We start from the raw sequence: 25778 nt of genomic DNA, 5'->3' as shown, positions 1-25778 counted from the left end.
GAGTTGAACCTGGGAGGGGGGGGGGGGGGTATGAAGTGTCTCATTTGCATTTAAAGAGACAGCACCAAAACGAGTTGCTCTCAGAAGCACATCAGAAAAGGGGTAGAAAAGGGGTGGAGCTATAATAATGAGGAATTCAGACCCAAGCATTGCAGTTCTGCTTTATATAGACCACAACTGTATGATTTATATGTAAAAAGGAAGGATTTAAAACCATGATATGTCCCCTTTAAAGACATAGTGAAATTAACAGTAAATATACAACGTGTTGACTTGTATATAAACTGTAAGTATATTAAATAAACACATGTGCTTCATATACACATTTATGTTTTTATTTAGGCTGTTTTATAATTTAGGAATTAGGGCTGGGTGATATATCGAGATTCAAGATGTATCGAGTTTTCTATTTTGGCTTTATATAAAACTATTTCATATATCAATATATGTAAATATATATGTATATATTATAGCTTATTATGTATTAAAATACTAGTTTTAGGAGTCGCTGCTTTTTCTTCTCAGATCAACATGTAAAGCTCAGTTAGATGATTAATAAGTGTCATATATTGATCAGCTGTTTGTTAATAAATGTCTCTGTGTAATATTTTACATCAGCAAATTTAACCCAGAATTGTTTTTCTGGTCAGACTTTATTTAATAAAATTATCTAGATTTATATCATATTTCACCATTTAGAGAAAATATATTGAGATATGAGTTTTGGTTCATATCACCAGCCCTAGTAGGAATGTTTACAGTATTTTAATGTTAATAAAGGTCGACCTATAGATTATAATCACATGATTGTATTTAATAAGTGTGTATTTTAGATTTATTGTACATCTATATTAAAACATAAGGGATACTGGAGCTTGATTGGCGGGTGGGACGGATGTTAGTGGGCGTTAGAAAATTTCCCTTATTTCCAAATCCAAAACTTGACAGGTATGCATGTAGCGTTAGCGCGTTAGCATTAGCTCTGCAGAAGCCTCATGAAAACCATCAACCACTGCTCATTTCATCTGGGGGGTCTTCTAACTTTAACAGTGAAGTTGTTTCATTGTCAAAGCTGAGAATCTTCAGGAAAACTCCTTCATGAATTTATTGTGGAAGGTTCTCAGACGTCTCAGCAGCTCGTCCAGGACCTCCTCGTGGACCATGATGCAGATCCTGCAGAGACAACGTGGTCATGTTCCACTACATCACGTTAGATCACCAGGGCCCTGGAGAAAAACCATCTTGTTGGGCCCCTATTGTAAGTAATGTCCACTTTCTTTATGCCATGCTATGCTAGTATAGGGTGACCAGACGTCCTGGTTTTCACAGTTATGTCCCGTATTATGGTCGATTTCCCCAAAGTCATTGATTTGTCCTGGTTTTTCACAGATCAGCCCGTTTTAAATGGAGGTCTGGTCTGTTGCCGTTAACATTAAAGACCCTTAAAAAACATGATCTCTGTGGACTGAGCTGTCAATCACAACTGTTGCCATGGTAATATAAACCAATTAAAAAGCTCAAAAGTCTTCCAGACGTTTGCCACTCAGTGCTGATTGGTCGATGGCATTGACAATATTAATAGTTAGCTTCCTCTCATGTTCTCCTCCTACATGACAAAAAGAAAAACTATTTGTTAACTTTAAATGTTGCTTTTTTTGTTCAGTCGATGCAAAACCTATTGCTGTGTTAATGCTAGGTTAGTGTTAATGCTAGCTAGAGTAATGTTAATGTTAATTAAGGAATTAAAAGGGAATGTTCCAACATTTAGATGAGAGTAGACAAAGTTCATTTCAATCTAAATGATATATTTCCTAATAAAGATGTGTTTGTTTAAAAGCTGAAGAATTAAGTAAACAATTGATTTCTCTCATTTCACCTTCTCTTCCTCCTTTATTTCCTGGTTTTCCTTTCTTGAGGAAAGACATGGTTTCCTGCTGCTGTCGATCTATCGCTCCTTTACATTTCAGACGACCTGCCACATGTGGGTCGTTCCATTCTTACTGTTTTAAAGGGGGGTGTTAGCTACAGCCCTAATTCAGCATTAATAATTGTTTTTAATGCTAAACTGTGATAAACAACCAGCTTATCTTCACACGGGACCTTTTTCATTCACATATAAATAATCTAACAATGTTTAAAATACATTTTTATACCCCCCCCCCCCCCCCCCCCCCCAGTTCGACACCCAGTGAGGTGGTGGTACCTGATGTGGTAGGTTCCCTCCTCCTGCTGGTAATCACAGCCTGGGATGACCATTAGCCCCGCCTCCTCCAGCAGCCTCATACAGTAAAACATGTCCGCTGGAAGCTCCGCCTCCTGCAGCCTCAGATGAACTCGTGTTTAGAAACACAGGCATGACTTTGATCTGCTCAGTGACCTCTGACCTGTGCTCGCTGGATGGCTCTCTGAGGAAGGTCCACTCTAGGAAACATGAAGGCTCCTCCCTCCACAGGTTGGCAGCTGAAGCCCAGCAGGAGGTTCATGGCCTCAGTGGCCTTCAGGGCGTTATGGACCAAAGTCCTCCTGATCTCCTCCTTCTCCTACACACCACACAGGGACTTCAAGTTCCTCACACGGATCCAGAAAAAGAAGATCAAGCTCACCTGGCAGTACAGAGGGTAGGAGGGCTCCCCGGGCTGGGGGGGGTTGGTCATCAGATCCAAAACCATCTGACCTGAAACTGACGCACAGCTGTCCAATGAGAACATCTTATAGATGTAGTCCATCACAGCCTGGTCCACGTTCACCAACTCCACGTATCCACCACGGAGACCACACCTGTGAGCAGAGGACGGTCTGAGGACTTTCTATGCGAGATGGCCTGAGGACCTCCTACCGGAAACGGCCTGAGAGACTGTCTGAGGACCTTCTACGGGAGACTGTCTGAGGAGCTGCTACAGGTGACGGTCTAAAAATGATAAAATGATATAAATCATAAAGCACCACATAAAAGCCAGACTGAATAACTAAGTTATTAGCTTGCGTTTCTCAGTTCCTCCACCAGGCTTTTCCACCATCTTGGAGAATAAAAACTAAATACAAACTTTTTAGTTTTGCTCTTTGGGAACAGTTAAAAGATCAGTACCAGTCTGGTATGGGTTCATGAACTCATCTCTGATGGGTAGTCGGGGACGAGGCCGTGTAGTGTTTTATAAACTATAAAATAATGTTGACATAATAGTTTCATTATCAACATATTTGTCCACACATGTGGAGAGTTCATAAAAGAATGGATGACTTTGTGCTGTATTCAATATTTGTATTGATTAGTAGATGAAACATACTCTCCTATCACGCCTTTGGATGCAGAGTGGAAGGAAGCCAACTCTACAGAGTGTGAGTACGGAGGTCCCATCTCCATCAGAACCTGTTTATAGGACACGAAGCAGCTGTTCTCTCCATACACACAGTCCTGGTAGACCTGTGAGGACACACACACACACACACACACATCAGTGTGTGTGTGTGTGTGTGTGTGTGAATTACGGTCACCAAACACCAACCTCATCAGCCAGGAGGAACAGTCTGTTCTCGTAGACGAAACGGATGACCTCCTGGATTGAAGCTCTGCTCTGAACCAAACCTGCATCAGGTTACAATCACATCAACATCCTATGGTCAGGGCCAGGCAACTTTAGGCAACAAGCAGGCAACTTTAGGCAACAAGCAGAGTGTGGAAAGATGATGGCAACTAATTAGTTTATATCCATTTCTGGCACAAGAAACTTCTTCTAGATCAGGTGTTCTCAACATGTTCAGCCTGAAACCTCCAAAATAAAGGTCCCAGAGAGCGCTGGTGAAATGGGATTTTAAAAACCACAAAAATTGGGTAAAAGTTGCAAAAATGGACAGAAAAAGTGGTAAAAAGGGTTCAAAGTGTCAATATTGGCTTAAAAGTGGCAGAAATGGGGTAAAAATAAGCAAAAATGGGCTGAAATAAAAAAATCAAAATAAATGTATATATATTTATATATTATATATTTCTTGAAGGCATCTGGGAACCCCCTCCCAGTGTCTCACGACCCTGAATGGGGTCCCGACCCCAAGGTTGAGAAAACCTGCTCTATGTCACAGAGCTAATTAGCATTAGCACATGGGAATATCACCTGTAGCTTCACTAAGTCACTAATCCAGTCACCAGTGTGCAGACAGCAGATGTTAGCGTTTAAAGGCAGATTTCAAACATCTCAAAAATTCAGTTCATAAGACAAAATCCACACATGACATGTAGACATCATGGAGATGTTGGTCAAGTGAAACACTTCCTGTTTGGTCACGGTTCATTGGCTACAACACGCTATGCACAGCAGAGCCGTATATAGAGAGAGTAACGACATCTCCGTTCACGCCAATGGTTAGTTTTTTGGTTTTTACAGCAATGGCGGCTCATGGAGCCTCAATGGTTTCCAGGAAGTGATCAGTTTACTGTTTAAATTAAATTAAATTAGAAGAAGAAGGAGAAGAAGCATTGTCAGTGTTTCTGTTTACGTCATGAGCACCAATCATGGTGAGTCAAAGCAAGAACAGGACGAGCTTCTCAGAGTGGAAATACACGTATTATTTTTGTCTCCATAAGATGCATCACTGAAGCTAAGCTAACTGTGACTGTTATCCAGGGACAGATCAGCCAAACTATTGCACGGTATGTTGTTGTAAATAAGAAGCCTGTCTCTACTGCTGAGTCACTGCTAACAGCAGCTCATTAGCCTGATATGTTTAGCATTGAGTAGCTGAGAAAAATGCTGTGAATTAGTTTTTCCACATTTATTTTTATAAGCATTTTCAACAGCAGAATGTTCACCTGGAATATGCACAGCTTGCTTTACATTGCTGTTTTGTGCTTTATATACACATCATTTATGGTTGTTTTATAGCAGTTGATAATTATATTATTACATCACTAATATGAAGCTGTATGGACACAAATGACCCAAAATAAATAATACATTCTTTAATTCTAAGTAACTCAAAAGTTACTTTTTCCAGTAACACATTACTTTTTAGTGTAAGTAATCAAAATAGTAACTGAAGTAATTAGTAACGGTAACTAGTTACTTTTTTTCAGTAACTAGCACAACACTGCCCATTAACGTGTGAAAAAGTGCATATGAAGTGAATATGATCACCTCACAGATTTTTTTTATAGTTATAATCCTGATTTATTTTTAGATCTCTCCTGCTGACTCAGGCTAACCATTTCTTTCTCCTCTCTGGTTCGGTTGGGAAAACATACATTTAACCTCCTTTTTCAGAGCGATTGGAGCATCCCCATACAGCACAGTAAACCATGGTGGAGACTACATGCAAGGACACCACGTATGATAAGCACAAACAAACTGCATAGCAAGTTATTCTGATTTTGTTAGACATTTATTTAATAAATTCATCTTGGTACATAAGTGCATAATAAAAATCTAATTTCTATTTTATATATGTATAAACATAATAGATATGTTTTCAATGTGTCCTGTCTGGATGTGGTGTTTTTTAATGAATCGCATGATGGTCAAGCATTTTGAACTTCCGTTATCTCTATACGGCTATGGTGCACAGTAGAGTGATCAGCCAATGGCAGCCCTGCTAAAGGGCGTGGCCTAAAGGGGCGCTCCTACCTGCAGGGTTGCCAGGGTTGACGACGTACAGAGCCACAGGATTACTGACGCCCTGAGCAGACTGAAGTGCTCGCTGTAGCTCCGCCCCCTTCAGCACCCAGCCCCCCTCTTCAGTAAGGCGGTAGGGGACGTGGAGCCCCCCCTGGGCCCTCAGGGACATTAGGGTGGTGGGGTAGCACGGCACAGGACTCAGCACAGCACAGGGTAGAGAGGACTTGGTGTTCACCAGAACTTTGAGGATGTTCTGAGAAACGTTGACGTCACAGGGTCGGGCTCAATTACATTTTTCAATTACATCTTCAATTATCCATGTTCAATTACAACTCAATTATGATTACTGTGACAGGCATTTTTTTAAATTACAATTAAAATTTTAATTGTTTTTTATCCTCAGAAAGTCAATTACATTCTCAAGCAGTTACTCAAGAGGAAGAGGATGAGGAAAAGGAGAAGGAGGGCAAAGAAGAGGAAGAAGGAGAGGAAGAGGGTGAAAAATAGAGCAAGGGAGAGGGAACAGGGCGGGAAAGAGAATGAGGAAGAGAGCGAGAAAGAGGGCGTTGAAGAGGGAGAGGAAGAAGGAAAGGAAGAGGAATAAGGTGAGGAAGAGGGTGAGGAAGTAGGAGAAAAAGAGGGCAAGGAAGAGGGTGAGGCCTTGCTTGGTAAGAAGCCTCCACGCAGGCGCAAGGGGGACTCTCCCGGTCAGCATTCGGCCTTGGTGCGACAAATGACCCACCAGGGGGCGGGGGGCAATGTGGGGTCAAACTGTGTGGGGAGATGCCCAGCAACCATCCGCCCACAATAGAGGGGGAAGGAGCCAGCCGACCCGGACCCCTCTTTAAAAACCTTTCAAGGTGAGGGCCCCCCGGGGGTCTGCACTGGTGGGACTTTGTGGGTGAACTTTGGGGCAAGGCAGGCACCTGCCCTGTGGAGGGTTGGTCTTTGCACCATCCATCCCCACCCTGGGCTGAGGAACTGGAGAGGTAGGAGAGGTGTTGGAGAAGAAAGGAGGAGAGACAGGAGGAATAGAAGACATGAGGGGAGGAGAAACAGGAGGAGTGAAAGGAGGGGTGAGAGGGTGGTGACTGAGGGAGTGAGAGAAGGTGGTCAGAGGAAAGAAAGAGAGATTAACATGTGCAGCGTTTGTCTCTGAGGGAGCAGAACAGGAGAAGGTTGAGGAGGGTGATGGAGAAGATTGTGATGAAAGGGTGGGAGATTGTGTTGCTGAGTGAGATAAGTGCAGATGATGAAGGTGTGCTGTGGTTGTAAGAGGATGAGGAGAGAGTGGTAGTTGTTCTAGAAGAAGTCAGTGGTGGTATTGTGTGGAGAGGTGATGGAGTTGTGGGTGAGTGATGGACAACAGAGATGGTTTGAGGAGAGGGTGACTGTGGTTGTGTTTGGAGGTTTGAGGTTGGTTGTGGTAGATTTGGTAGACTGGTGTGGACAGCATGACTTAATGAATGTGAACAGAGATAGATGGATAAGTGCTACAGGTATGTATGGAATAACAGGAATGGTGAGACGTTGAGACAAATGCAGGTGAGAGGGGTGAACATGTGGGATGTAAGAAAGTGACTGACAGTGAAGTCTATAAGGTGGAAGATTGAGAAACGAGTGTTGGAGCGAGTGGGTCATGTGACGTGAATGATACACTGATGAAAGCGATGGTGTTAGGGTGGTATACTAATACACTAATATACTACGTTAGAAGGATGAGAGAAGAAGAAGGAGAGAAAGAAGAAAACTGTGCTGTATTGGAAAAAAATGATGAATGAGGCGGGGCTTGACTGGACTCATGTGGAGCGGGAACCGACGACCCAAAATGGAATGGAATGGAAGAGGGTGAGGAAGAAAGTGAGGCCGAGGGAGAGGAAGAGAGCGAGGACAAGGAAGAGGGTGGGAAATAAGGAGAGGAAGAGAGCGAGGAAGAGGGCAAAGAAGAAGAAGAAGGAGAGGAAGAGGGAGAGCGTGAGGAAGAGCGTGAGAAAGAGAGCAAGGAGGATGACGAAGAAGAGGAAGAAGAAAAGGGAGAGAGCAAGGATGAGGAAGAGGGTGAGAAAGAGCATGAGGGAGAGGATGAGGAAGAAGACAAGGAATAGGGCGGGAAAAAGAGCTAGGCTGAGTAAGAGAACTAGGATGAGAATGAGGAAGAGGTTGAGGATGTGGAAAAAGGAGAGGAAGAGGGTGAGAAAGAGAGCAAGGGAAAGGAAAAGGGTGAGAAAGAGGATGAAAAAGAGGATGAGGAAGAGGAAGAAGAAGAGGAAGAGACTTACTGAGAGACACCACTGAGAGCCTGAGCTGATGAAGATGTTTTGGGGGTCACAGGGAACTCCTCCATCTCTCCTGGAGATAAACTCAGTGATTCCATGGATCACCTCAGGGATTCCTGCTGTGTTTGTGTAGCAGCCTTAAACACACACACACACATACATTACAATTTTAATCAGGGTTGGGATCAAATACAATTGTAATTGCGTAATTGATAATTAATTACAATAATTATGTAATAATATTTTTTATAATTTGAATTTGAACTTTAGTAATTGAGAACATAATAGTAATTGAATTTCTGTGAAAAAAATAATCATTTTAATTTTATTTGTAAGAGGAAAAAATGTCGGTCACCATAATCGTGAGTAATTGAATATGGATAATTGAAGGCGTAATTGTAAAATGTATTTGAGCCTTCTTACCAACACTCCCTCCAACGCACGTCTTCAGCAGCTTCTCAGCGCGTTGCTTCACGTCTGCTTTGAGTCCATCACTGTCCAACAGTTCAGGATAAAAACACGCTGCTAGAACCTGCAGACAATAACGTTCAATAATGTTTAATTCACTGCACAGTACGCCGTCCTCTTCTCAGCCAATCAGCTTGAATAATAGACACCAACTTCTAGTAGACCCTGAGACATCCATGGTCTCATTTAAAGTCCATATTTAGACTGGAATGGACCTGATAATATTCCACCACAGATTTTTAAAGACATCTTTCCCACGATCAGTTCTTGCTATCCCACATAGCAGCGTTCAGGGCCAGTTGTAGACAAACATATCAGAAATGTTTAGGGGGCATTTGTTTCCCCTGTGCTAATAGTAACAGTGTTTTCTTCATTGAATTGGGTTTAGCTACTGTATGTGTCCAAACCCAACCTAGAGACGTGGATTACACTTAGTCAGGCCTCTACCTTCACACCTGTCCATGGGTGTCCCACCTGAAAACTATAAGCTCCTGCTGGTATAGCGCTGAAGGTCATTGGGGTATGCAAACCCCCTGACCATCCATCCATTTTCCAACCCACTTGCTCCTGTTTTCCAGGGTCGCGGGGGTCTGCCGGTGCCAATCTCCGGTTCTTATTGGGCGCTGGGCGAACCCTCTGACCACAATAATAATAAGTCTGTGGTGGTGAGTGTGATCCTCTACGCCAGGGGTGCTCACACTTTTTCAGCATGTGAGCAATGACCAAGTCACAATGATCTACCCCAGATCTACCCACCACAAAAATGCAAAACATATATTTCACATATATTTATTTTCACATATATTGAGGATTCTTTACATGTACAATGTATGTTGATGTACCTAGCATAACCGCATGAGCTAATTTTGCACAACACAACATAATTAACTATGAACATTTTTTGTAATTACCCAAGTTTACTTTGATGACTTGCACTGAACTGAATCAGCGAGGGATGCATAGTCCGGACAGTAGCTGCTGACAGTCAGCCTCAAACACACTTCCAAATGTTCATCAGTCATGGTGGAACGGTACTTGGACTTAATGATCTTCAACTGGGAAAAGGCTGACTCACATAAATTAGTGGAGGTAGCACATTTCCTCATGTTGGGGTACTTTACCTCTGTGAGTAAGTTCCAGAACTGTCCATGAGCTCTTGACTTCAGCTCAATGTTGGCTTGTAGAGTCAAAATCTCATCTTCCACTCCAGAAGAGTTCAGGTCAAACAGTGTTGCAATTTTTGATGCGCGTGAATCAACATCAGCATCTTCTGATGCTATAAAAATAATCCGAGGTACCTTTTCAGCACTGTAGCCAGGCTAACACAAAGTCAGAGCTCTATTGAGCCCATGATTCCTCTAGCCCTCAGCTGTGAGGACTTTATGACATTTTTTAACGATAAAATTCATAAGATTAGAGATAAAATTAGCCACTCCCTGCCTTCACCTGGGCCTGCTGTACCATTAAATGTAAATAGGCCTAACCTAAACTGTTTCACACATATAGGACTTCAGGAACTTAACTCTATTATTTCATCCTCCAAACCATCGACCTGCCTTTCAGATCCGATCCCAACTAAGCTGTTTAAAGAAGTTGTTCCCCTGGTCTGCCCATCTTTGTTGGAGACAATAAATATATCCCTATCAATAGGCTATGTGCCACAGTCCTTTAAAGTAGCTGTAATCAAACCCCTTCTTAAAAAACCTACTCTTGATTCCAGCACTTTAGCAAACTACAGGCCTATATCTAATCTTCCTTTTATTTCAAAGATTCTTGAGAAAGTTGTGGCGGCTCAGCTCTGTGACTTCCTTCAAAACAACAGCCTGTTCGAGGACTTCCAGTCAGGCTTTAGAGCTCAACACAGCACAGAGACTGCTTTAGTTAAAGTAACTAATGATCTACTCTGGGCTTCAGATGAAGGACGACTCTCAGTGCTGGTTTTATTAGATCTTAGTGCAGCTTTTGACACTATAGATCACTATATTCTACTAGAGAGATTACAGGAATTACTTGGAATCACAAGGACTGCCCTAAACTGGTTTAAGTCCTACCTATCTGATAGGTACCAGTTTGTACACGTGAATAATAAGTCTTCTGTGTACACTAAAGTAAGCTACGGGGTTCCTCAGGGCTCTGTGCTAGGTCCAATCCTCTTCTGTATCTATATGATCCCCCTTGGTAATGTTATGAGAAAATACGCCGAAAAGCTAGTCCATGCTTTTGTTACCTCTAGACTGGATTATTGTAATTCTCTTTTAGCAGGCTGCCTGAGCAAGTCGCTTAAGACACTTCAGCTGGTTCAAAATGCTGCAGCACGTGTACTGACTAAAACTAGGAGAAGAGATCACATTACTCCTGTATTAGCCTCTCTGCATTGGCTTCCCATAAAATATAGAATAGAATTCAAGATTCTTCTTCTCACTTATAAAGCCCTAAATGGACAGGCACCAGTCTATCTCAAGGAGCTTGTAGTGCCATACAATCCCCCCAGAACACTACGCTCTCAAAATGCTGGACTACTCGTTGTTCCATTCATCTCTAAAAGTAGTATAGGAGGAAGAGCTTTCAGTTATCAGGCCCCACTTCTCTGGAACCATCTACCAACCACGGTTCGGGGGGCAGACACCCTCTCTACCTTTAAGGTTAGGCTCAAAACATTCCTCTTTGATAAAGCTTTTAGTTAGGAACCAGCTCATAGCTCATAATTAAGATGCAATAGGCATAGACTGCCGGGGGGGGGGGTCTGGCATGCTCGGTTAGAGAGAGGTTGGAGAGGGCGTTAAGAGAGAGGTCATTTAGGTTAGAGAGGGACCGGAGAGGGTCCCATTCCTCTCTCAAACACTCCCTCTATGTCTGATTCTTCCCTTGTGTGTTTGCTCCTGTACTCCTTCTGGCTTTTGTCTTGCAGGTCCGTGGGATCCTCAGTGTGGAGTTACAGAGTCTCAACAACTCTGTCTCCACCCTTTCCTCTGCACACACCCAACACAGCATAACGTGGATGGCTGTTCATCATAGGAATGGGATCCACACAAGGTTCCTGCTGCTTAACAGAAGGTTTTCCTTGCCGCAATGATGAATTCATGTTGGGTGTGGGATACATATGTATGTGTATATATGTATATATGCATATGTGTGTATCTATAAAATGAAGAGTCCGTCCTTAAGACTGCTCTACTGTAAAGTGTCTTGAGATACCATTGGTTATGATTTGGTGCTATACAAATAAAGATTGATTGATTGATTGATTCTTGAAAAGGATAGCACATGAATGTAGCGACTGGCTCGAGCAAAGAAAAGTCTTGAAAGCATTTGTCAAACTCTGACAGACAATTGTTAATCTGCTCTGTGTAGCGTGCACTGTCAAGTTGCACGCAGGCCTTCTCTTGCGTCTCCAGATCTGACGCCGGGTTCTGGAAATTTGCCAAATCATGGCGCTGCAGCTTTGAGGAGAGATGTTGCATCTTTCATTTGAAAGCATTAACTGAGCTGATCATATTGTCTCTCACGTCAGTAGATTCGTCCAACCTCAGTGAGAAACACTCAATCTCCGATGTCCTTCCACATTTGTTGGGTTACATCCTTAGCCATGGCTTCACAGCGCCGTGTAACTGTACTTCTTGACAGCTGCAGAGCTTTGATTGGAGATAATATTTCTGCCTTATTTTTTTTTTTTTTTTTTTAAAGGATTTTTTGGGCTCTAGTGGCCTTTATATGACAGTTGCTTGACAGGAAAGGGATCAGAGAGAGCAGGGAATGACATGCAGCAAAGGGTCCCAGGCCGGGAATCGAACCTCGACCGGCTGCAGGTGAGGAACTACAGCCTCCGTTTTTATGGGGCGGGCGGGCGGGCGCTCAACCCACTGAGCTAAACACCACCCCCTGCCTTATTTTTAAAGTCTCGAAACAATGAGTCAGCTGCTTCAACTAATGCCTCTTTTACCATCTCTCCGTCTTGGAAGGACTTCATGTTATTAACGATGACGTGACTCACCCGGAACGATGCTTCGGTGGCAACTTTTGCTTTTGAAGTATGTTGTGTGAAAAATGACAACTGGGATTTTAGTTCATTCACCTTTCTCTTTCTCAGCTCGCTTTTTGGCGGGAAGTCGGTGTCGTATTTTCCATGAACAGTCCGGAAATGCCGCTCCACATTTCCTTTCTTTGGTATTGCGATGGCAGACTGGCAGAGGAGGCAAACGCACTTAGAAAATGACATCGTGAAAAAAAAGTCCACCTCCCATTCCGTATGAAAGTGATACGTTTTTGTCTTCTTACTTGGTCCAGCAACCCCGCTCATTTTTGATGAATATAGGCTTTCTTTAGCTTAAAATTGGAGGTAACTCACTGACTAGCTTGTTAGCTTTGCTGCACTTGGCGCCGTTATTTGCGCATGCGCGGTGACCTAAAGCTCAGGAAAATTCAGTAGTCATCTGACTGGCTGCCCTGCATGTCAATCAAGTGACGGGATGGATGATAGGATGACATCAGCTGCTGACGTCTATTTTTTTGATGTCATGCGATCTACCTATACTACCTTTGCGATCGACTGGTAGATCGCGATCAACGTATTGAGCACCTCTGCTCTACGCTGTTGTTTGCTGGGGGAACAGACTGAGGGTCACAGACACCAACAAACTCAACAGACTCATCCACAAGGCCAGTGACGTTGTGGATTAAACTGGACTCTCTGACAGTGGTGACAGAGAGGAGGAGCCTGTCCAAGGTGAAGGCCATTTTGGACAATGAGTCCTACCCACTCCATGATGTGCTGGTCAGTCACAGAAGCACCATCAGCACCTTTGGAACCTTCAACATCAGGCTGATCCAACCACGGTGCTCCACAGAACACCACAGGAAATCATTCCTGCTTGTAGAGATCAAACTTTACAATTAATCACTGTAACCTCACAGCTTGATTGTTGTAAATATCTGTATCATATTTGTATAATTATTATTATTATTATCTATCCTACTTTATTTTCAACTACTATAACCTGTGTATCAGATCCCTTTTTTAAGCAGTCTTTTACTTAATTATACACTTATTTAACGTTTATTCTTTCTTTCATCTTGTTTAAAGTTTTATTCTTTTATTTGTGATTTTTTCTGTGGCTGTAACATAAGCAATTTCCCCCTGGGATTAATAAAGGAATTCTGATTCTGATGATAATTGAATCCAACTTTGTAAAGAAGGAATTTGTTAGAAAAACCAGTAAATTTTGACGCAAATACAGATATTGCAGAATACCATCTTTATTGCATTTACTCTACTGATTAAAGAAATTGGGAGTGTCTTGAAGAACTCATTATATCACTCTTTAACTTCTCAAGAAGTGGGTTAAAATTCTCATATTTTTGTGTAATTACGATACATACTATACTATATATTAGAGTTGTAGTAGTCGAGACCTTTGTCTCGGGCTGCCCGGACTCAGGATTTTCTCTCAAGACCATTAGAGACCAGCACTAATATATAATGTGATAATAACACGGAGAAGAACGAGATAAAACAATCTTTTATTCATTCTTTAATCCACCCTGTATAATGACCACAACCTTCCTTATGTGTGTGTGTGTGTGTGTGTTTAATAAGTCTGTGTGTGTCTACATGTTTATGTCTCTGTCCATTCACTCTTTTCATTATATTCATGTCTTTTAAGGTTTTTATTAAATAATGTTGCTGTAGTCCAGGCCGCCGCCATCTTGGATTATGTCGTCACCAGTGCATCATCACCTGGACTCAAATAACTGTAAAGAGGTTTTATATTAGTCTATTATCTTTTTAAAGTGGTGTTTATTGTGTCTTTAGACTCTAATTACATTTATGTATATAATATGTTTCCTACAATATAAACAGGTTCACAATATAATTATTTTTATAGTTTCTGTTTCCACTGTATCCATAATAATAATAATAATAATTCTCAACAGGAACTAATGATTGATTTGTCACATGACTGTTCCAGGGTTTGAGTTTGTTTTATTTAGTTTCACCATCTTATTTCTTAGCAGAAATACTTTTAAACACTTGCTGTACATTCAGTTTTCTAATATGTAGAATAATTGTGAATTTATCAGTAGCAGTAGTAGTTTTAATATTTTAGTTCATTTTTTGCAGGCACCTTTTTTCTCTGTCAAATGTATTTAAAATAAACTGCAGGAGCTCGTCACGCACACACCTCACTAACAGTCAGAAACAGGTTTTTAATGTTATCTTTTTACATTCAGGAAACATGGTGATCATTTTGCTTTGAGATCTCACTGCTGCTTTCGATACCATGAACTAGTGTGTGTTCAACACTATCTGAGACCAAGACAAGAACAAGACCATAAACATTTTTTTTTCAATTTAAAAACATATAAATAAATAAAATTATGACAAGGTTCGACAGTTAAATAACATCTCTCTTTAATTTTAGTTTATTTTAAATACATTTGATGGACAAAAAAGGCCCATCCATCCATCCATCTTCTCCCGCTTAGCCGTTTCCGGGTCGCGGGGGCAGCATCCTCAGTAGGGAGGCCCAGACTTCCCTCTCCCCGGCCACTTCCTCCAGCTCTTCCGGGGGGGACCCCGAGACGTTCCCAGGCCAGCCGAGTGACATAGTCTCTCCAGCGTGTCCTGGGTCTTCCCCGGGGCCTCCTTCCGGAGGGGCGTGCCCTGAATGCCTCACTAGGGAGGCGTTCAGGGGGCATCCTAATTAGGTGCCCGAGCCACCTAATCTGGCTCTTCTCGATGCGGAGGAGCAGCGACTCTACGTTGAGCCCCTCCCGAATGACTGAGCTTCTCACCCTATCTCTAAGGGAGAGCCCAGCCACCCTACGGAGGAAACTCATTTCGGCTGCTTGTACCCGTGATCTTGTTCTTTCGGTCATGACCCAAAGTTCATGACCATAGGTGAGGGTTGGAACGTAGACCGACCTGTAAATCGAGAGCTTTGCTTTTTGGCTCAGCTCCCTTTTCACAATGACGGACCGGTGCAGACTCCGCATCACTGCAGACGCCGCACCAATCCGCTTGTTGATCTCTCGCTCCATCCTTCCCTCACTCGTAGACAACACCCCGAGGTACTTGAACTCCTCCACCTGGGGCAGAACCTCATCTCCAACCCGGAGAAGGCACTCCACCTTTTTCCGGTCAAGAACCATGGACTCGGATTTGGAGGTGCTGATTCTCATTCCGGCCGCTTCACACTCGGCTGCGAATCGATCCAGTGAGAGTTGAAGGTCACGGTATGTTGGAGCCAACAGGACCACATCATCTGCAAAAAGCAGTGATGCAATACTGAGGCCCCCAAACCGGACCCCCTCAACGCCCTGACTGCACCTAGAAATTCTGTCCATAAAAGTTATGAACAGAATCGGTGACAAAGGGCAGCCCTGGCGGAGTCCAACCCTCACCGGAAACGATTTCGACTTACTGCCGGCAATGCGGACCAGACTCTGACTCCGGTCATACAGGGAACGAACAGCTCCTATCAGGAGGTTCGATACCCCATACTCCCGGAGGACCCCCCACAGGAATCCCCGAGGGACACGGTCAAATGCCTTTTCCAGGTCCACAAAACACATGTGGACTGGTTGGGCAAATTCCCATGACCCCTCAAGGACCCTGCTGAGGGTGTAGAGCTGGTCCACAGTTCCACGGCCAGGACGAAAACCACATTGCTCCTCCTGAATCCGAGGTTCAACTATCCGGCGGACCCTCCTCTCCAGTACCCCTGAATAGACCTTAGCGGGGAGGCTGAGGAGTGTGATCCCTCTATAATTGGAACACACCCTCCGGTCCCCCTTCTTAAAAAGGGGGACCACCACCCCGGTCTGCCAATCCAGAGGCACTGCCCCCGATGTCCACGCGATGTTGCAGAGTTGTGTCAGCCATGACAGCCCCACAACATCCAGGGCCTTGAGGAACTCCGGGCGGATCTCATCCACCCCCGGAGCCCTGCCACCGAGGAGCTTTTTAACCACCTCGGCAACCTCAGCCCCAGAGATAGGAGAGCCCACTCTCGGGTCCCTGGGCCCTGCTTCCTGATTGGAAGGCGTGTCGGTGGGATTGAGGAGGTCTTCGAAGTATTCCCCCCACCGATCCACAACGTCTCGAGTCGAGGTCAGCAGCGCACCATCCGCACCATACATAGTGTTGACGGTGCACTGCTTCCCCCTCCTGAGACCCCGGATAGTGGTCCAGAATCTCTTCGAAGCCGTCCGGAAGTCGTTCTCCATGGCCTCACCAAACTCCTCCCATGTCCGGGCTTTTGCCTCGTCGACCGCCGTGGCTGCACTCCGCTTGGTCCGTCGGTACCTGTCTGCTGCCTCCGGAGTCCCACAGGCCAAAAAGGCCCGGTAGGACTCGTTCTTCAGCTTGACGGCATCCCTCACCCCCGGTGTCCACCAACGGGTTCAGGTATTGCCGCCACGACAGGCACCTACTACCTTGCGGCCACAGCACCGATCAGCCGCCTCAGCAACAGAGGCACGGAACATGGCCCACTCGGACTCAATGTCCCCCGCCTCCTCCGAGACATGGTTGAAGTTTTCCCGGAGGTGGGAGTTGAAGCTCCTTCTGACGGGAGACTCTGCCAGGCGTTCCCAGCAGACCCTCACTATACGTTTGGGTCTGCCAGGTCTAACCGGCATCCTCCCCCGCCATCGGAGCCAACTCACCACCAGGTGGTGATCAGTTGACAGCTCCGCCCCTCTCTTTATCCGAGTGTCCAAGACATGCGGCCGCAAGTCCGATGACACGACTACGAAGTCGATCATCGAACTGCGGCCTAGGGTGTCCTGGTGCCAAGTGCACATATGACACCCTTATGCTTGAACATGGTGTTTGTTATGGACAATCTGTGGCGAGCACAGAAGTCCAACAACAAAACACCGCTCGGGTTCCGATCAGGGGGGCCGTTCCTCCCAATCACGCCCCTCCAGGTCTCACTGTCGCTGCCAACGTGAGCGTTGAAGTCCCCCAGCAGAACGAGGGAATCCCCAGAAGGAGCACTCTCCAGTACTCCCTCTAAGGAATCCAAGAAGGGTGGATACTCCGAGCTGCTGTTGCTGGACAAAAAAGGTGCCTGCAAAAAATTAACTAAAAAATTAAAACTACTACTGCTACTGATAAATTCACAATTATTCTACATATTTGAAAACAATATTTTTATGTCAGCTGAATGTACAGCAAGTGTTTAAAAGCATTTCTACCAATAAATAATGATTCTGATTCTGATTCTTTGAGTTGTTCAGGTTTAACAGGTCACAGATTTAATAAGATATGTTTTTTAGTTTGAAAAAGCCTTTAAACAGGTTATTTTTATTAATTCACTTAGTTGATATAGTTTAATTTGGTTACTGTAATATAACTAGAATATTCATTTAACAAAGGTTTCCAACTGTAACTGTAAAAGTGAAACTTTGTGAAATAAAACTACAAACAAGTTGTCATCAGTGTAAAAAACATAGATCTACAGGTAGATGTGAAACTAAATAAAACAAACCCTGGAACAGTCATGTGACAAATCAATCAATAGTTATTGTTGAGAATTATTATTATTATTATTCTGGATACAGTGGAAACAGAAACTATAAAAATAATTATATTGTGAACCTGTTTATATTGTAGAGAACATATTATATACATTAATGTAATTGAGTCTAAAGACACAAAAAACACCATTTTAAAAAGATAATAGATTAATATAAAACCTCTTTACAGTTATTTAAGTCATTCTGTGTTAGTGCAACTCTGTGGTGATGACGCGCTGGTGACGACATAATCCAAGATGGCGGCGGCCTGGACTACAGCTGATATTATGTAATAAAGCCTTAAAAGACATGAATATAATGAAAAGAGTGAATGGACAGAGACATAAACATGTAGACTTATTAAACACACACTGACTTATTAAACACACACTGACTTATTAAACACACACACAGACTTATTAAACACACACTGACTTATTAAACACACACTGACTTATTAAACACACACAGACTTATTAAACACACACAGACTTATTAAACACACACAGACTTATTAAACACACACAGACTTATTAAACACACACAGACTTATTAAACACACACAGACTTATTAAACACACACAGACTTATTAACACACACAGACTTATTAAACACACACAGACTTATTAAACACACACAGACTTATTAAACACACACAGACTTATTAAACACACACAGACTTATTAAACACACACAGACTTATTAAACACACACAGACTTATTAAACACACACACAGACTTATTAAACACACAGACTTATTAAACACACACAGACTTATTAAACACACACAGACTTATTAAACACACACACAGACTTATTAAACACACACAGACTTATTAAACACACACAGACTTATTAAACACACACAGACTTATTAAACACACACAGACTTATTAAACACACACAGACTTATTAAACACACACACAGACTTATTAAACACACAAACTTATTAAACACACACAGACTTATTAAACACACACAGACTTATTAAACACACACGGACTTATTAAACACACACAGACTTATTAAACACACACACAGACTTATTAAACACACACAGACTTATTAAACACACACAGACTTATTAAACACACACAGACTTATTAACACACACAAGACTTATTAAACACACACAGACTTATTAAACACCAGACTATAACCCACACACAGACTTATTAAACACACAGACTTATTAAACACAACACAGACTTATTACACACACAGACTTATTAAACACACACAGACTTATTAAACACACACAGACTTATTAAACACACACAGACTTATTAAACACACACAGACTTATTAAACACACACAGACTTATTAACCACACACAGACTTATTAAACACACACACGGACTTATAAACCACACACACAGACTTATTAAACACACACACAGACTTATTAAACACACACAGACTTATTAAACACACACACAGAAACTTATTAAACACACAGACTTATTAAACACAACACAGAGGGACTTATTATTAAAACACACACAGACTTATTAAACACACACAGACTTATTTAACACACACACACAGACTTATTAAACACACACACACAGACTTATTAAACACCACCACAGACTTATTAAACACACATACTTATTAAACACACACACACTTTTAACCACACACAGACTTATTACACACACACAGACTTATTAAACACACACAGACTTATTAAACACACACAGACTTATTAAACACACACACAGACTTATTAAACACACACAGACTATTAAACACACACAGACTTATTAAACACACAGACTTATTAAACACACCGACTTATTAAACACACACAGACTCATTAAACACACACAGACTTATTAAACACACACAGACTTATTAACACACACAGACTTATTAAACACACACAGACTTATTAAACACACACAGACTTATTAAACACACACAGACTTATTAAACACACACACAGACTATTAAACACACACAGACTTATTAAACACACACAGACTTATTAAACACACACAGACTTATTAAACACACACACAGACTTATTAAACACACACAGACTATTAAACACACACACACACTATAAACACACACAGACTTATTAAACACACACAGACTTATTAAACACACACACACTTATTAACACACACAGACTTATTAAACACACACAGACTTATTAAACACACACACAGACTTATTAAACACACACAGACTTATTAAACACACACACAGACTTATTAAACACACACAGACTTATTAAACACACACAGACTTATTAAACACACACACAGACTTATTAAACACACACACAGACTTATTAAACACACACAGACTTATTAAACACACACAGACTTATTAAACACACAGACTTATTAAACACACACAGACTTATTAAACACACAGACTTATTAAACACACACAGACTTATTAAACACACACAGACTTATTAAACACACACAGACGTATTAAACACACACAGACTTATTCAACACACACAGACTTATTAAACACACACACAGACTTATTAAACACACACACAGACTTATTAAACACACACAGACTTATTAAACACACACAGACTTATTAAACACACACAGACTTATTAAACACACACAGACTTATTAAACACACACAGACCTCAGTAAACATGGTAAACTGAACAGGCTTCACCAGCCGACAGGCACTAAGACCCAGAGGAGGAGTAAGTGCGTCCCCTGTACAGCCTTCACAGACTGTAATATTATCAGTTTATTATTTTACCTGTTATTAGAGCTACTGTCTTTACCAGAGATAATATTTATTACTGGTGATTGTTTTCTGGAGTTTTACTGGGATTTTTACCAGTGATTAGTTTCTATCGCCTTTTGCTCCACGGTCCAAACTGAAACCGTAGCCACACACACGTCACTCAGTCACATTAAGGAAGGTTGTGGTCATTATAACAGGGTGGATTAAATAATGAATAAAATATTGTTTTATCCCATTCTTCTCTGTGTTATTATCACATTATTAAAAAGTTTAAAAATAGCAGGAATTAGTGCTGGTCTCTAACGGTCTTGAGGGAAAATCCCGAGTCTGAGACAAGATGGAGTCAAAATGCTTCAGAGTCTGAGACGAGACGAGACCTTAAAAATTTGGTCTCGAGACCAAGACTGGTCTGGACCACCACAACACTACCATGAACCATCATATTCTTCTCTCCCGACTAGAGCATTGGGTTGGGATAAAAGGGGCGGCTCTTAAGTGTTTTCATTCTTATTTGTGTGACAGAATTTTTGATGTGAAAATTGACTGTTTTACATCTACATCTGCACATTTTTCTTGTGGGGTTCCCCAAAGGTCTATTCTCGGTCCCTAACTGTTTGCTCTGTGCCTGCTACCTCTGAGGTCCTTACTGAGGAAATACTGCATCTCTTATCATTGTTATGCAGATGACTGTGAGGTTTACATGCCCTAATACCTAATGGGTCCCGCCCCTTCTGAACGGTTTGAATGAGATTAATGCATGGATGTCTTTTAGTTTTTTAGCTTTAATGAAATCAAAACTTGTAACTCTGAAGCCCTGTTCAGCCTGGACTCTTTGGACCAGTATTTGATGGTCAGTGACCAACCTCAGAGTCATCATAGAGTCTGGACTAACTTTCAATAAGCAGATTTTAATTCAGCAGATGCCTTTAGCAACTCTACAACATTGTCATTTATGAGGAAAGATCAACATGTGGTTTTAGAGGAAGAACTTTTTCCCAAGAAGAATTAAGAAGTCCAGAGGAGATGATAGCTTCTCTGTAGCAGCTCCATGGCCGTTAAATATAAGAGAAGCCTCTTCTGTTGCTGTGGCTTTTAACAGTGAGCGAGTTGATGTCTTATTATTAGACATTTTCTTTTAATACTGGTATATGACATTGTTGTATATCTGGGTTTTATGTTTTATTGTGCAGCACTTTGGTCAAACCTCTATAAATTAACTGGATTGGATTTAAACCAGTTAAAGAATCATAGAGCAGGTTTGTGAAAAAACAAACATACATTTTAAGTCTTTTAATGCTAATGAATGACGAAGCACTCAATGAGTCCACACACAGTTCTCCCTCTTGCCTTGAACAGATCGTGTGACACATTTTGTTCTGAGTACAAATTTCCCACGCAGTTCTGCAGACGTGACGTCAAATGATGCTGGTGCGCGTTCTCGATGGCTTGGAGAGGCGTTCCAATACAGGAAATGAAGAAGAATGAGAAGAAGAAAGCTTGGAAACAAGCACAGTGGACTAAACTATGGCAACAGGGCTGTTAGGCTCTGGAATGATCTTCCAGAGGAAATCAGGCTTTCAGAGTCTGTTTCTTGTTTTACCTCAAGACGTTTTCATAGGAAGGCTCTTTTTAAATTGACTGTGTGCTGACATTTTATGCTGTAAAGCACTTTATTTATATTGAAAAGTGCTATACAAATAAATTATTATTATTACTGTTTGGTTCCACAGATAAATGCAGAGGCATGTGCACAGGTCTAACAGTAAACAGTCACATGAACGGTGAGTAAATAAATAACTGTGTCACAGTTAGAGTGTGGATCGGGACACATTCTTGTCAAATGTATTGGTTCAAGCCATACAAAGAGTAGCATGGTTTCATTTTGTGCATATGCTGTGGAGTGTCATTACGTTTGCAATGTGTGTTCATGTAGTGATTTTGTAAATATTTAGTATTGAAAATTGTGAGCGATGGAACTGACACACCCCCCTACTCAGACCAATTACGCACAGGTCGCTTAACCTATCAAAGGTGTTCCTGGGACATCAGGTGGGAATAAAAGGAACACTGAGGAAGGAAGTGACAGGACAAAGACATCGCAGAGGACTCCATGAGAACACGTGACCATCCTCCCCACAGATCTGGAGACGCACAGACAACAGGACGCCGAGGCGGTGGATCAGCGGATGGATACACGCACAAACACCTGAGTAAAGGAACGTGTTCTATCGTTGAGCAGAAGCTGAGCACGATGCGTGTGTGTTGCTTCTATTTTTATTTCATTTCGTTATTATTATTATCTTGTTATTTTATTTAGTTTGCACATATTAGTCTAACTACTCTTATACTTATATATTTATGTTTATACTTCTTTTTTATTTATTTTTATTTATTCTAGTTGATTGTTATTATTTAATGTTACACTATCAGAGAGAGCACAGGTCACCAAAAGAAATTCCTCGTGTGTATTCATACACTCTTGGTCAATAAAGTTGATTCTGATTCTGAGATGTTTATACTGTGTTGACAGCGCTGGACGCTATCAGAAGACGTGCCGGGGTCGACAGGAGAGACGGTGCCACGCCCACCAGGCAACAGAGCGCACTGTGGGACGCCGACGAGACGCACCAACATACGGAATAGGAGCTACTGACTCATTCAGTCCACTCACCTTCCTACTTGGAACTAGTACTTTTCAGCTGACGGAATAAGTACATTGCTTACTTTTAGATATTGTTTTATGATTCTTATGATACAGAAACCTATTTTTGATACACAAACAGTTAAAATTACATTTGAAAGGAAACAAACTGTCTGGGTTTCGTTCTTAAACAGTGGAGCCAAAGCTGGGTCTGACCACCGCACAATTGTGCGACATTTTCTCGTCCAAGTCTGACCCAACAGTGAAAACCTAATTTTTGTCTCAAAGAAATGACACATTTACGTTTGTTTTAGTGGTAAGAACGGATTTTATTAACAAACAACTGTTAAAGCTAGGGTAGGTAATTTTCTCCAGATACACTTTTTAGGTTTTTGGTTGAAATTGTTTTTATGTCCTGACAGAAATTAAGATCTTATGTGCTCTGAAAAAGGAACAAAGAAAATCCATCATCTGGAGCAGCTGTAAACCTGTAATAACTTCCATTAATGAAAAAAGACGTTTTTTTTTCAACTAATCCTGTTCTCACTGTTACAGTTAAAGCTGCAGCAGGAAAGGAAGAACGCTGCACGCTAACCACACCATGTGACCACCACCACTTCTAAACGGGCGACCGTGGCTCAGGTGGTAGAGGGTCGTCTTCTGATCGAGAGGTTGGGGGTTTGATTCCAGTACCTGACTATGTGTCGAAGTGTCCTTGGGCAAGACACTGAACCCTAAGTTGCTCCCAGTGGTCGACCAGTGCCTTGCATGGCAGTCCTGTCCCACTGGTGTGTGAATGTGAGAGTGATTGGGTGAATGAGCTGATATGTAAAGAGCTTTGAGACTGTTTCAGTGGTGATAAAGCTCTATATAAATCATGTCCATTTAAATATCTGTCTGAACCCGTCCCGTCAGGGTTTGATTGTGTATCCATCCTTTAGTTACAGTAACTAATCAGCTGTGCTCCGTGAGAAACAGTTACACTAACCACTGTGGTGTCACTATGGAGTCTGATTCATACACCCTATGATCCTTTAAGATACAAGAAGGAATTCACTGTTGAGGAGTTAGAGTTTAGGTTCAAACTATAAAGTAAATCACCTGTCGTACGAAGGTCAGAGGCCTCAGTCCTCCACTGTGGGGGTTCCCACTGGAAACATCGATCACCTCTTTGAAGGACGTTATAGATCCCTGTGAACAGGTGTAGAGCACATCAATACTGAAGCACTTTGAGTCCTGATAGTGTTCATGTTCCTCTACCCGTCTGATGTCCTCCTGGATCTGCTCAGAACGTCTGGCCAGCTTCTGGCTCTGGAGTTGTTGGATGTTCTTCACGTAGGGATTGATCTCCAGTGGAGCAGACATCTCTGGGCTTTGCTCTCACTGCTGACACTGCTCACAGTATGAACAGCTTTGTTGTTAAAGTTTACACAATGTGTCTGATTAACAGAGTGTGACCCCAGACCGACCTGCGCTAAGGAACGTTCCACATGCTAACAGTCCAGTGCCCGTATTCACAAAGCTTCTCAGAGGGCTTTTCCACCAGGAACACAGGCTTCTTGTTCAGAGCTATGGTTGGAGCTGGAGCTACTTCAGAACTAGTCCTGTTGAGCTGAAGAACCGGTTTGGTTTTCCACCACAGCAGCGGCATGTTGGAGCCACGTCTGTGCGTCACCACAATACGTCAGTACGTCACTGATTACGTAACAGTTTACCCATGAGCACTTGCGTCATAATGAAGCCCATGTTTTGACTGTTGACATCATATGATTATATCTTATTCTATGGAAATAACAACTCTTTATTTGTGAACACAGGTAATTATCAAAGACGTTTTATTTCTTAATGATTGTGTTAGTGTTAGCCTTTGCTAAGCTACTTAGCTTCAACTACACCTGCATAAGTACAGCATTTAAAGACAATAAGTTGATTATGTTTGTTTATCATTATAGATGCTCTTAATGCTGACTGTGCACGTCTGTGATCACACTGTTGAGACTCAATAAAACCAGAATCAGAACAACTTTGAGTCCTGATGTTATTTATTCATCTGTGTTTGAACAGAGAACCTACTGTGTGACTGTATTTAATGTTTGTCCTCATCATGTTGTTTAACATGTGTTATTAATGATCAATGACACCTTATTGATCCACATGTGTTTTATATCTATTGCTGCTGTTTGATTTGTTTAAATTAATTTTGTTTTGAGGAAATCTCCATTACATTCTATTTAAATGTCCTACTTATTAGGTCAGTATTGTATGAACTTTTCAATTCTATAAATGTAACAAAATAAAAAAATTACAAACCTAATAGTGTGTGTTACAGTGTATAGTGTGTTTCTATCTTACAAAAAGTAGATGTAAAGAGTTATTAAATTATCTGAATAAAAATAAAATACATGTGTACTTACAAGTAGGTATTAAACAATGAACAAAGTCCTTGTAGAATACAAAATAAATAACTTTATTTACACAAAATAATAATATATTTACAAACCAACTCAATATATATTAACATTGACTTAAAA

General features: G+C 41.7%; 1 protein-coding gene across 2 annotated transcripts; it reads right to left on the bottom strand.

The window, feature by feature from the left end:
* Positions 1–772: 772 nt before the first annotated feature.
* On the bottom strand, positions 773–24877 carry LOC114479442 (alanine aminotransferase 1-like). Of its 2 annotated transcripts, none has more exons than XM_028473114.1 (12): positions 24717–24877; positions 24508–24639; positions 24349–24438; positions 8303–8411; positions 7883–8016; positions 5613–5856; positions 3504–3583; positions 3285–3421; positions 2604–2778; positions 2385–2540; positions 2204–2316; positions 773–1173 (listed from the first exon to the last, which is right to left on the bottom strand). In XM_028473114.1, the coding sequence occupies exons 2-12, from the start codon at positions 24610–24612 to the stop codon at positions 1083–1085; spliced, it is 1434 nt and encodes a 477-aa protein (XP_028328915.1). In that variant the 5' UTR covers positions 24613–24639; positions 24717–24877; the 3' UTR covers positions 773–1082. The 2 variants fall into 2 exon arrangements, with proteins under 2 accessions (XP_028328915.1, XP_028328916.1); XM_028473115.1 differs by having other exon boundaries at positions 1137–1226.
* Between the last annotated feature and the right edge of the window lie 901 nt (positions 24878–25778).

This window comes from Gouania willdenowi, chromosome 17 (genome assembly GCF_900634775.1).
Source record: "Gouania willdenowi chromosome 17, fGouWil2.1, whole genome shotgun sequence".
Taxonomy (NCBI): domain Eukaryota; kingdom Metazoa; phylum Chordata; class Actinopteri; order Blenniiformes; family Gobiesocidae; genus Gouania; species Gouania willdenowi.
The sequence above is the reverse complement of the archived record's forward strand: the minus strand, read 5'-3'. Positions and strand labels throughout refer to the sequence as shown.

What these genes read in the sequence shown, in the direction of transcription:
- LOC114479442 (XM_028473114.1), bottom strand. Translation starts at nt 24,612, where the DNA reads ATGTCTGCTCCACTGGAGATCAATCCCTACGTGAAGAACATCCAACAA. An exon ending in TCCAGGAGGACATCAGACGG is followed by an intron (nt 24,439 to 24,507) that starts GTAGAGGAACAT and finishes ACCTGTTCACAG; the next exon opens with GGATCTATAACGTCCTTCAA. An exon ending in CCTACCCTCTGTACTGCCAG is followed by an intron (nt 2,541 to 2,603) that starts GTGAGCTTGATC and finishes TGTGGTGTGTAG; the next exon opens with GAGAAGGAGGAGATCAGGAG.